The sequence below is a fragment of the Paralichthys olivaceus genome, chromosome 10 (assembly GCF_024713975.1).
Source record: "Paralichthys olivaceus isolate ysfri-2021 chromosome 10, ASM2471397v2, whole genome shotgun sequence".
In the NCBI taxonomy this organism is placed as follows: domain Eukaryota; kingdom Metazoa; phylum Chordata; class Actinopteri; order Pleuronectiformes; family Paralichthyidae; genus Paralichthys; species Paralichthys olivaceus.
Genome location: NC_091102.1, coordinates 15,302,498 through 15,316,213, shown reverse-complemented (window position 1 = coordinate 15,316,213; position 13,716 = coordinate 15,302,498). Strand labels below are relative to the sequence as shown.

Here is a 13,716-nt window from a genome sequence, read left to right as displayed (position 1 = left end):
TCTGTGCTAGTTCACGTTCTAGTTTCTAGTTTGTCAACTTTACCACTGAGATTATCTCTCAAATGCAAACTTAGCTGGGTCAAGATGCTGCTATTGTACCACTGAACTGCAACATTTTAAAAATGTAAGCATTGTAGTAGGGTTTTGAAGGGTGCAATAAGTGTACCGTTGTGGTGTACGCAGCCTCCGGGTCGTCCTCCAGCACTCGGGAAAGGCCAAAGTCTGACACTTTACACACCAGGTTGCTGTTGACCAGGATGTTTCGAGCTGCCAGGTCTCGGTGAACGTAGCCCGTGTCTGACAGGTACTTCATACCGGAGGCGATGCCGCGCAGCATGCCGACCAACTGGATGACGGTGAAGTGACCGTCATGTTGCTGACAGGGGAGAGAGAGAGAGAGATGCAGAGGTGGGTGAGCTGACAGAGAGGGAGCCATTGCAAAGAGCAGACACAGTATAATCAACCTGAGAGAAAAAGATGGAGAACACTGTTAAAACAAAGGAATAATAATAATAAAGGAATAATTTTGGATGTGTAGAAACAAATACAATGTGAAATACTTTGTTGACAGTCTGTGGGCTGCAGCTAAAGGCAGAGTCATTCCGCCTCAGCCAGAAACTGAGGGAGATCTTGTTATCTGCATGCAAGGCCTGATAATGACCTGACTAACACAGTCATGCAAAAATATTGTTGTTCCTACAGACCGGGGCACAGGCATTGATGTGTTTTGCTTTTGTCTTTTTATATCAGTGGTTTTGTCATGGGATTATTTCCCGGAGAAAAAAAACCCTGAGGCCAGAGACAAACGTAAATCACAGTTGAGTTCTTTGATTGCTTCAACACTCACCCTCAGAAATGAGTCCAGTGATCCGTTCTCCACGTACTCCACCACAATCATCACAGGTCTGCCTGCAAATAAACAAACACACACACTTGTTGTTTCGACAGAGATTATTTTCTTGCAATTGTAAATATGAGATCAAGCAGGAAAACCCAGAGAACATAAATAACCCAGTCAGTCTGCTTCTCAGAGGGAAACACTGCTTTTCTGTTTATAGGAACTCAATAATAAGTGCTCTGTCTTTTTGTTGTGTGTCTGCAGAGACTCATGCATCACCAACAGCATGATACGATCCACAGATCATGTGGAGGCCATTTGATGACACAGGTATTAATAAATATGAGAGCATGAGGTAAAGTTAAAAGCTCATAAGAGAGTGTCTGGGTCTATATATTTTGGCTAATGCAGTTTTGTAGAGTAGATATCAGGGGGATGATATTTTTGGATGAAAGAGTCCTTGCCTTAACAAGACCGAAACAAGACAACAAATGAAATTTAACAAACAAAATATTAAAAACAAAATCTATCTGTAAAAATTGTTCTTTTCCTATAGAAATATTTTTAAGCAATAATTAAAAAACAGGTTAAGTGCTGGTACGTCCAATCTCCTCAAGTTCCAAAGTCTCAGGGTCCAGACAGCAAAACACCCTTAGTTACCAGCCTTGATTTAGGAGCTACTAGCAAACATCAATGGGTTGGACTTAATTATTAACTTGTAGTCAATATTTTACTATTGCATTAAAACAACTGTTTGCAAAGGTGGACAATCCAATAATGTCCTAAAGAAGGCCAGTGTAAGGAAACCTTGGAAACCACTGATGCAGACCTAAAATGATAGTATTTATATTACACAGCAATGATGCTGATGACCAGATGTGATGGGTACTCTCCATTTGAGGACCACAGACAGACAGAGACAGACAGACAGACAGACAGAGAGACAGAGAGACAGAGAGACAGAGACAGACAGACAGACAGACAGACAGACAGAGAGACAGACAGACAGAGAGACAGAGACAGAGACAGACAGACAGACAGACAGACAGACAGAACAACCTCTGTGGTGCTTCCTGTTACAGTTGATGTCTGCAGAACCACATTTTGCCATGATTCAAGACACACAGACTCACAAAGTGAAACAAGGTATTGGTAACAACTGTGTGGACTTAGCAGGAGAAGTAAGCAGGGGGAGGTATGTATGTATGTGTGTGCGTGTGTGTGTGTGTGTGTGTCTGTGTGTGTGTGAAGCGCTGCTGCCAGGCTGTGAGGGAGAGAGATGGAGGGGGGGGGGGGGGAGAGAGATGGAGAGAGAGACACTACAAGGACCATGAGCAGCAGATTGATGCATCAAGTGGAGGTGCTGGATTCCTAATTCCCTTTCTTCCATCTCGACATGTTCTACCAGGAAATGTGAGCCGTTCCGCATTCAATCCATCTCCGACATAAAACATTCATTAGAAACAGGTGCAGCCCTGGTTTACAGCTAGGAGGCAGCGGTCCAGGCCTGCGTGCCGCTGAGCTGTAAACTGTTCTGAGCTGCTGGAAACAGAAATAAAAGTGTCACTGTGGTGCAGTCACACCGCAGTATCACACCATTCCAAACCAAGCCGCCTCTCTGCCTCTCAAATGGGAACGTGAAAGGTTGTCTTGTGATGTCAGTACAGAGATTTGTAAAAAAGATTCCTTTCATACATCTGAATGGATGCACGGTATCTCCTGCTTCACAGTGCTACAGCACAATGTGTAAAAGCAGTGACCCTTTATAGAATAAAGGCATTTGATTCAAAGTTCATGGTTTCAAGCAACTAGATAAAATAACAACACTGCTCTGGCTTTACATCTCTGTCTCGTTTGATGAAATTAAAGGAAAATCAGACACAAGGGGACATTTCCCAGTCTGTGTCCCATCATCATAAACCTACAAGACATCTGTGTTTCACACCCTCACAAACATTTTGTTAATTGATGTAACAGACATCTAACAACAACCATAATGTCAGTTTAAATAACAACGCCGTTACGCCATAAACAGAAAGGTGATATGTTCATATGTTCCACCATGTTTAGCCACTAATAATACTGTGAATCCAAACAAATGGAACAAAAATCCCAAACTATAGAGGGGCAAAAAATCCAGGTCTGCCTGTTTAAGTGGATCTGCTGCAAAATGTTATAGGTTCTCTCTTGGGTTGTGTCCCTTCCTTCCACAGAAATCTGTTCACTATATTTTTGAGTGAGCCTGATAACAAACATCAGTGAAAACATAACCTCCTCAGCAGAGGGTTCGTGAGGATGAGAGTATGTGTGAGTATACTCACAAACCCATGTTGGGTTATTTTCCCCATCACCTTTGATAAAGAACAGCTCAAATCCACTTTTCGTCACTTAACTTTAGCTTCATCTGTCAAAAACAGCACCAACATGAGTTTATAATCAACACACCTTCAGGAAAACTTCAGATACATAGTCTAAAGAGAGAAGACGACACAGAGGGTGTATGTACAGTATAGATAGATGAGGAGCAGAGCGTTCAGCCTGTACTGAACTGTATCACTTACTGTAGCACTTACAAAACGGACACAATCTGTTTGTTCGTTTTTTTTCATCGAAATCTTCCCATCTTATCCTTAAATGCGCAGATACTGTCTCTGCACTCAAATCCAGCAGGGACACACAGGAAATGATGTGATCAAGCTTGGCTTTCCTGAGCTAATTAGCGAGATCTGGATACGATATAAAGTTGTGCGGTGCAGCGCCCCAACAAAAACAAACACACCTGTTTACCAGACTTGAATGTGTCACCTGTTATTTCAGTGCAGGTATAGCAGTCAGTCACAGCACAATACTCGCCATAATTAGTCTCTGAAGAACAACAACAGCTGGAGGGAAATGGAAGATGGCGAGAGTGAGAGAAAGAAAAACAGACGGCTCCACTGAAATAAAGTCTTTCTATAGGATACCCCACTGTCAAGATGACAGGATTCTGGGTATAGATTGAATTGTGTGTTTGTGTGTGTGTGTGTACGCAACCATGCAAAATGGTTTGTTCAAACAACTTTGTCTCTTATAAACCCAGATAAGTAATCCTGGTAATGTCTTACTCAACAAACCACATTGAAAAAAGTTCAAATTTCAAATGTTGGTGAACTACTAATAAATATACGATAAGATAAGCTAATACTGTGAGACAGCACTTACAGTAGTATTGTATTTGGAGGAATATGTATAAAAAGTATCTAACATATCCTGCTCAAGTTGCATGTATGTATAATATGTGTTTTTTATTATTATTATCATTATGGGGGTATCCCACATTTGCTGCTGCTGTTTGCTCCAGCCCCTCTGTGGCCCTCATGGATGAATGGAGGGATTTATTCATATAATCATAGGAGCACGTACAAATCATACCTCAAAGGTAGAATCTGTTTCTGGAGGTTCAAACCACAGCTCATGAAAAACGATGAAGTAATTGTTTCGATCAAATTAATAATCAAACTTTTTAAAATAGATGTCACATTCTGCTTTTAATCAGAGGTGTGTAGGTTTATTGTTTTCATGAGATTAAATTGATGTAGAAGCTAAAGATGATATAAAGGACCAGATACAGTATTTTGACGATGGAGGGGAGCCAGTAACTTTGATAAAGCTGTTTCTCAGAAAATATCCTTCCAATGTCTCAGAGGAGACATTCAGTCGTCTCAATAAGTTTTTATTCTTTTACCATCAGACATCTTTCCAGGGGGATATGTGGTTTTTTATCAGAAGTTCTTTTTTTTCTGAAGCTCTATTGAGATTGCAGACTATTAAACTGCAGTTAAAGCTATAATCAGCAGCTTCAATAATAATGATGGTATCGACTTTTTAAAAACCCCTTATCGGTTGAATCTTGTCAGTGGAGTGGGAGCCCAGAAGTGTCCTCTATCTGCATTTAGGGAGGTGTTGAAAGTCTTCAGGGGACACATTTATATTCACAGTGATGTCTCACTTTATACACCCCCTGTAAAAACAACCATATGTTGCACCGGGTGAGCCCCGTAAACCACAGCTCGTTAACAAATACACACACACACACACACACACACACACACACACACACACACACACACAAACACACAGTGTGGGTGTGGAACAAACAACATAAAGTTAGTTCACACTAAGATTTTGAAAATGAGACACAAACATGTTTAGTGACATTGACGTCATTGAGGTCCCACGCATTACCGACAGAACTTTGTCATTAAGATATAAACAGTATTTACTCTTCTACAGAATCAGTCAGTTATCTCCCATAGTCCCTCTTACTTTTGGTGACGACACCCTCCAGCCTGATGATGTTGGGGTGGTCAAACTGGCCCATGATTGATGCCTCACGCAGGAAGTCCCGCCTCTGACGCTCCACATAGCCTCCCTTCAGCGTCTTTATGGCCACAGCGATCTCCTTCTTCCCCGGCGTTCTCAGGCGGCCGCTGCACACCTCGCCAAACTCACCTGGAGTCCAGATACACACGCACACGATGAGACTGTCATTCCACACCATCACTATGTGGCAGCACAGTGTGCCACCTGGGGGCAGTGTTGCAGTTCTCATCCCCAATCCAGCATTGTTGTTTCTGATTAGTTCATAAAATTCTGTCTTTCACCTTCTAAAAAAAGCTCTGAATCTATTCTTACACTTTCTTTTGTTCTCTCAAGCTGCTATAGCTTTAATCTTCCTGCAGTATGTGCAGAGAAAATAACAGTGAGACAGAGGGAAATGAAAAGAAGGTATTGTCTTTAGTGTGTACAAGGTAGCAGAGGAGGTTCCCAGCAATTATATGTGTGTATTGAAAATAGATCATCTCTTATGGCACATTTAAATTTTTTGTTATTCTAACCAACATGGACTGATCCCCTCCCACCCACAGGCAGCTGCATGAATCTGAGGGACACATGGATGAGAAAGTAACTCTGTGTGTGCATGTATGTGTGTATATATATATATATATACCTGCTCCGATCACCCTCTCGATGCGGATCCTGCACGGGTCGATCTCCTTGGTGAACTCATGGACGGCCTGAGTGGGGTCCTCATATGTATCAGGGTCTACATAGGTCTTTATTCCTGGCACAGGGACTGGGGATATAGAAAGAGAATAACAGAGACAGTGGGTGAGAGCGTGTTGTTTCATTTATATAAACCATATGAGAATGAAAGGGTGAATCAGCTCAGATGATGTACTATTTTAACATATAAGACTTTTTTAGACCCTGGGAAACTCTGATAATGACCAACCAGGGGCTCTTGCAGCTGAGGATGTAATCCTGCATTTTTCTCTGGGAATGTGGAACACTGACACATTTTGGTTTAGAGGGAACACATAGGATTACAAATCTGTGTGAGGGTATAGCTTTTAGATGCTTAAAGTTCACAGTTCACTCTCAGCCATTCATACACACATTATTACAGTGCTTCTACATCACTCACACATCCGTCTCGGCACAGCCAACATGGGCAATTTGGGATTCGTTGACAAGGACAGCTTGCAGACTAGAAGAGCTGGGAATCGAACAACGGACGAGCTGCATTGTCAAATCAACCAATAAACTAAAAGCTACAGTAAGATGATTACCAAGGACACGCCTCACATGAACCTTATAATGTTGGACCAGCTAATTATGTTTTATTCAGGAGTTGTACATGTGTAAATAAGAACTTAGACTTGAGAGGGCATGAACACTATGTGGCTAATTGTGCATGCAAAAAAAGCCAGTCTCCATAATTTCCATTTTTACACCACACAATTAATAGTGTTAAATAACATCTTGGGCAAAATAAAAGTAAATGAACATATTAGGAATAGAATAGGTGGCGTCAGTAAAAGGGTACTTAAGCTCATCTAATAGGTCTGTCGGGAAACATCAGACACAAACTCAGCTCCACTAAAAATCCCCACTGCCAAAATATATGTGAAAAAAACAGAAAAAGTGCTTTCTGTCCATATGACTTAGGTATTTACAGCCAAAAGACAGTTTAATGTGTTTCTTCTACTTTTTGTGTCACAGTGCATCACATAAAAACTACAACAGTGATTTGATCACCCCTGAGACAAATGGTTATAGACGTGCGGAGACACATTTCCCCACTGCTATTGATTATGAGCTGGGAGTCAATTAGACAAGTTAGCCCGTCTGAAGCTCAATGTCTTCTGTGTAGTTGACCTGAATGTCTCTGAGACTCACACATGCTCCGGAGCAGCAACACCAGCACTCTGTTCCCTGTCTTTCTTGTGTTGAGCCGAGTAGCTCAATAATGCAGAGAGTGTCCACCCTGATGAAGTGTCCATGAGCAAGTCAGTGAAAAGGAGGTAGGGACACAGCTTATTACACAAAAACTGTGTTGTTTCTCCTTTAGGGATCAATACAATATCACAAAACCTAACACAACAATCAGTTTCAGTCTCAGTTGCTTAAACCAGCAGCAGCAGAACCCAGAGGAGCCTGTTCCCCTCTCAGAACATCTGCTCAACACTCAGCGCTGAGTCCAGAGACAGGACACAGGGGACAGACCAATACTTTTTAAATCAACACACAAGAGGTGTTTGTTTCTGTATCTTAAATCCCAGTGAACTGTGTGGCACTTAGTTAACTTTCAAAAACTAATTTGATATCGTCTCTTACCTCTCTCTGTTTCTGACTCTCTAGCCTAGATCAAATCGTCATCTTAAAATATTCCTCATCTTTCTTTGTCCTCTGCTTCTACCCGGTCGACCTGACCCTCATTTCTCTTTCCTCTCCGTTTCTCCTCAAGCTCATTTTTCAGTGCTCTTTGTTATTTTTTTTTCACCTTGCAGCTCAGATTTTTTTTATTTTTTTATACCAGGTATGAAAGAATGGGCATTAAAAGACAGAAAATAGAGATAGACAATTATAATAGTGCAGTAGCAGGCAGGTCAGAAAACCAAACAAATAATTGCATCATGGTTAAATGCCTCCACCAACCAAACTACAAAGTGCTGCACCAAAAGGCAACTGGTTAAGATACAGAAGGAAGTACATGAAGGCAATTCACTGCTGAAAATTATGATGTCAATGGAAGGTTGCCCATTTGGATATGAAATGCCCAAACTTCCTCAATTAGACATTTGCCTGAAAAATAGTAATAAATAGTGCATTGAATCTTGGGTTATGACCAACATCCTAATTTGTGAGCTCGGAGTGATATTGACCTTTGAACAGTGATGTTTTGAAGTCATTATCGTGTTCATGAGAGCGGGACAGATGAAGAAGCAATTTAAAACCACAACATAAAAAAGAGAATCAATAAAAACAGAACAGTGTAAGAGACAAATGATGGAAAATTGTGGTAAAAAGAGTTTTTGTTGATTTTTTTTTATGTCTTCATCCCTGAAACTATTGTTCAAATACTCTTTAAAATGAGAAAAAGGAGAGACAAAGACTAATCTGACTCACCATGTCCATTCTGATAACTGGTCCTCCTCTTCTCTTCAGAGGTCATCTTGGCTTTAAAGTACCACTGACACCTGGAAAACACATTAAATGACATGAGTCAAGGGATCATCCGCAAATGTGACACAATATGCGTTTGTGCAATAAACTGGAAAAGAAGTCTGTATATAAGATTTGTACAGGAAAGGATACAGGCGTGTGTGTGTGTGTTTGCAGGTGGGAGTTCAAAATAAAAGATTCATTGGGAACTAAGAAGAAGTTTCATGTGTCTTTTCACGCTTATGCACTAACACCTCTATTGGCAGATTGTACATGGAATTTTTGCAACCTCACACTGAGTACGTGCTGAGGTTTGAAATTTGTAAAGTGGCTCCTAAAGTTTGGTTCCATGAAGTGAAAGCTCTTAAAAGGTTCCTAATTTCTACAGGGAGTTTTTCTAACAAGCGATAGGTGGAAAAATACAACAAAGGTGGTAGAAAAAGAGAGCTACGACATGGAGCAGATAGTGTGAGTAGAAACAGGAAAGAGGTAGAGTTATATCTCAGTGGCTAATTAGTCTCTTAAAAGTTACGATCCATGACATCTAACCATATAAGCAGTTCATGAAAGCTTTAACACTGAGCACCGAGCAGAATCAAACACCACAGGCAAAACTACAGCTTATAGCATTAACAATAAGAAAAGAAATAAACAATATAATATATATATATATATATACATATATATATATATATTATAGATATAGAATAGATAGAACAACAACAACTACTGGCGTCCCATAGTATTACAAGACACAGGTGAAACTGACACACATGGAACTATGGAAGGACCAAAACCTAAGCCCAAACTGAAATGAAAAAAAACATATCGGTCATTAAAGCGGCCTTCAGACAGCGTTTCTCTGGCCAGCCCCCTTTTATATAGTCTGCAGAAAGTTCACAGCAGGGGATGCTATGTAGGATTCAATGCAAGTGAGTGGGGGGCTTGATGATATTTCTAATGCGTGATAGACTCAAAATTATAAAAAGAAAAGAATACAAATATCTCCGGGTGAAACAGAGGTGTCACACACGTGGAAAACAAAGATGTCAAGAGAGTTTGTGGTGATAAGATGTTGATGGATTGTAAACAAAAACATCCCCGTAGCAGAATTAATCTGCTACATCCTGTTTCTGCCTGCTGCACCACTGCTCAACTGAATGCCCCGAGGGATTAGATGGTTTTGTGAACACGAATGAGCAGAGAATCTACTGATGCGTTGTTCATGTGTGAGAGGAAAACTCTAGATATAGTTCGGACAAAATTCTCCGGAGATCATGTCTGAAAACAGCTTATATGACTCATACAAAATCCATGTGAGCCATACATTTGATGTAAAATTTAACAATATATCTCCACAATATATCTCCATATCTCTCAAAAATGAAACAAAAATATACTGGATATGACTGATGCCATTTTGCGGATTGGGAGCAAGAGTCTGCACAGTAGTGATTGGGGAATGTGTTCCACCAATCAGCCAGTCAGTCAGTCTTCAAGTAAGTAACAAAGTAACAAAGTAAAACCAAACTTATCAGAAGCATGAACATTTAGTCATTGTGATAAAAACTGCCTAAAATAACTATTTATCTATCAAGATGCCTTGTCTTCACTTTTGGTGGGCTGCCATTCTGTGCATCTATGTACAGTCTATGGGTCAGATTTGGTCGAACAGATCTGCAATAGAAGGTGAAAAACGTTATTTCTCAGCAGTGTGTTAATCCAATAGCTGGAAGTCATTTTGTTAGAGTGAGATGTCTGAAAAAGACATATTAGATTAAATCCCATGTTCACAGTCCACTTTCATGATGATCCTGTAAACAGGCAGAAATAATTTCCTTCTCTACAGTCACACCTCTGTGAATTCACTGCTGCTAAATGAAAACATAAAGGTTGTTCTGCTGACACGTTCATCAGCAGACTATTCTTTTTCAAACAATTTAAAGAATCAAGCAAATACAGGAATTGTAGTAATAAATTATCATTTACATCCGTGGAGGCTCTTTTTCACAGTTTTCATTCCTGAAATGGTAATGTCACAGTGACACTGCGCGGAACATAATTACAAACATTAAGGCACAAAAAGAAAAAGAAAAAGGTTAAGGTTCATCAAAGTTAAACAGATACTAATATTAGGTTACAACTTAATCAGATTCCATTGTGATTGCCTTTGAAAACACTGCTGCAACCCACATGTATTATAGTGGCACATTCTCAATGGCTCCAAACCTCACAACATCTGTAAATAAATTAAATAAATAGAAACCAACAATTTCCATGATCACATATTAGTTATGGTTAGAGGGAGAGTGTATTTTTATTTCAAATAGTTGTGCTGAAATCGCCCATTAAGTCAAACATCTGGCCTAATGTTCAAATAATGTCCTTCTGTCATTCAGACGTGGTTCGCCATTATCTCAATGTTTAGCAATGACTCATTTTAAACCATAAACTCGATATAAAGATGGGCGACACATCTCCACTTCCTCCCTCTATCCAGAAATCTAGCCACATTATCCTGGATACGAACACTGCCAGCTTGTGCTGATGGCGACATTTGGAGTAAGTGACTCTCGGAGTAGTGAATGGGGATGAAGGTGTGGGATTGAGGTCCAACCAATGGCGAGACAGTCTCAGCTGTCAATCATGGCCTTTCATGGCATCTTTATGGCATCAAATGTAATTAAAACCAAACTTACCAGAAACATGAACACTTTAACAAACATCAGTGTGATAAATAAACTTCTCTGAGAAAAATCTATTTGACTTGATTTTGATTGTTTAGTTTGGTCCGTGTCCCATCCACTAACATGGAGGTGGCAGTGTTTACAACCTATACTTCAGGGGCGATAAAGACGCTTTTGCTTCACTTTTGGGAAGCTGTCATGTCGTCCATCTTTATATATGATGATATGAAGGGAAGTTAAAAAAAGATCCTGTGGTGCTCACAGAGTATTTGTCGCCTGGTGCCCGAGGTGCGGAGGTGTCGCTGCAAGAGAGGAGCCGTGAGACGGAAAATAATGATGAAGAAAAACAGGTGCTATGAGTTCTTATACACAGGAGGAATCGCTGGTGAATTTAACAACGTATCTTTCTGTAATTAATGACCGTGCGTATGAAGGATGCTTACTCCCACATCTCCCTGGTGGACCCTCTAATACATTCACCCAATATTTCATCATTTAATAGATCAGGTGGAGAATATCATGCTGCTGTTACAAATGACAAAACTTCAAGTTGTGACTTTTGTAGTGAGTTCGTAAAACACACTTTTTTTCTGGCAGAAATTGTTGAGTATTTTCTCAACAACTCAAAAAGCAGCTCATTAACACAAGCAATGATAATCAAATGAGAAATTAATGCTTTCATACCCAAACATCACAGAGTTAATTTACCTCCGCCAAGGAGATTTTGTTTTCATCTGCGTTTGTTTGTTTGTCTGTTAGTTAGCAGGATTATGTAAAACCTACTGGACAGATTACCATGAAACTTGGTGGAAGGATGTGGTATGGGTCAGGAAAATCACATTTTGATTTGGATCAGATCCAGGGATTTCTTTTTAATTTCTTACACATTGTGAGACGGAGCATTTTTCCACATTTTTCTTGATTTCTCAAAGAACAATTCATGATGAAAAAATATATTGTGGGGATTTATATTCAGTGTATTCAATATGCTCCAAATCTGGATTAAGTGAATCCAAATGTGGCCATAAGGGGACTGTTAGGCCTTTTCCGAGGTATGAACTCAACTGAGTCCCTTTCTAGTTCAGAATTAAGCAGCGTTCAAGATGAAATGTTAGGTGCTACCTCGACAGCCTGCCATCCTGACGTTTATTGGCATGCAAAGCTTCCGCTTATTCAAACACGAGATGACATGTTAAACCTCCGAACATTTACGTAATAAAGAGCATGTCTGAGAAAGGGAGGAGTGGCAGCAAGTAGAAGAGCAGAGCCCAGAGGCTTGACCCAAACCCCCAACTTGCCAGAGCAGAGACAGAAACAGAGATCTCTCGTAGTCACACTGTCACTTCAGAGGAAAATCCTCTCTTCACTGTCACTGCTCCAGACAAGCACGTCTCTTCTAACCCCCCACAGCCCTGGGCCCCCATGCCACTGTAGACTGGATGAGAGATACTGTCTCCCTCCTGGAGACTTGGACGAGCTGAGAGACAGAGGTGTCCAACTGTACGTCCCAAAGGACAAAACAGTACGACCATATTTGGTTTGGATCTGGGTTATCATATCTTATCTTATCTGATGTTTTTGTAAATATGGATTTAGATTTTAGTTCATTATATCTCACTTTGTCACTCAATCAAACTTTATTTGTATATACCTTTAATATAAGTTCGTGCAGTTCAAAGTGCTTCATAATTGACTGATGGATGAAGAATAAGATAAAACAAATGAAATGCAGACAATCAACCATGGAATAGATTTTAAAAGGAAAAGTCAAACAAATTGGATACAAAGAAAATGAAAAAAAAAAAGAAGTTAAATCATAGATGAAATAAAATGATAAGAGTGAAGATTTTTACACTATGTGCTGCTCACAGGTCCCCGGGCAAACTGTTCCTTTTGTTTGTGCACCACTTTCCCCCAAGTCCCAATATCCTGACACATTAACAGGCTACAGGAGAAACATTAATATTCTGCGAATCTATCTCAATTTATAATTAGGAGATGACAGAGAATAAATCCACAGAGACAGCTTAAAATCATAGAGTACATTCCAACAATGTCACTACCTTCAAATATAGTCCCCACTGAACCTAAGCTGCAACTACTGCACTGATTTGTATCACAAAATACATTACAATTAAAATGACAGTACATTTTCTTGGTCCTTATAACGATGCACTCTTCACATAAAATATTTGTATTACAAAAAGACCATACTGTCTGAATCATAAAGCAGATAAACAAAAATATAACATAACTAAATGACACATTTTCTATCCGACCAAGCACAAAACATGGATGAACAGCATCAATGAACCTATGAGAGTACATCACTAGTGGTACAGTACAAGGGGTAACTACTTGTAGATACAGTTTGCTCACGTCTTTGGATTAGGGCTGTGTGAAATATGTAGTTTTCTTTTATGTGCACTCACTGAACTCTTACTACTCTCACTAATCTAAACACAGCAAATAAAAGTGCACAAAAACTTTGATGGAAAGAATACATGAAGTTGATTTAACAAATACAGATGAAAAACAAATGCAAACAAATTAATTGCATCTAATTACATCATTAGTTAAATCTGATCTAATCTAAAATTATGAGTTTGTGTAATAGTAGTCTAAGATAAGAATTGGTCTATTCTTTCACTCTGTCCATTTCTAATTTCATTTTATTGGATTATTTACTGTATCATTGAGTCT

General features: G+C 39.7%; 1 protein-coding gene across 1 annotated transcript in view; it reads right to left on the bottom strand.

The window, feature by feature from the left end:
- LOC109631390 (ephrin type-A receptor 6) overlaps nt 1–13,716 on the bottom strand; it is a 158,965-nt gene that overhangs the window by 8,893 nt on the left and 136,356 nt on the right. Inside the window, exons 9-13 of the mRNA XM_069533114.1 lie at nt 8,291–8,361; nt 5,829–5,954; nt 5,144–5,329; nt 848–909; nt 167–376 (exon numbers count right to left, since the gene is read on the bottom strand). Coding sequence (XP_069389215.1) covers nt 167–376; nt 848–909; nt 5,144–5,329; nt 5,829–5,954; nt 8,291–8,361 — 655 coding nt within the window. The remainder of the gene's footprint in view (nt 1–166; nt 377–847; nt 910–5,143; nt 5,330–5,828; nt 5,955–8,290; nt 8,362–13,716) is intronic.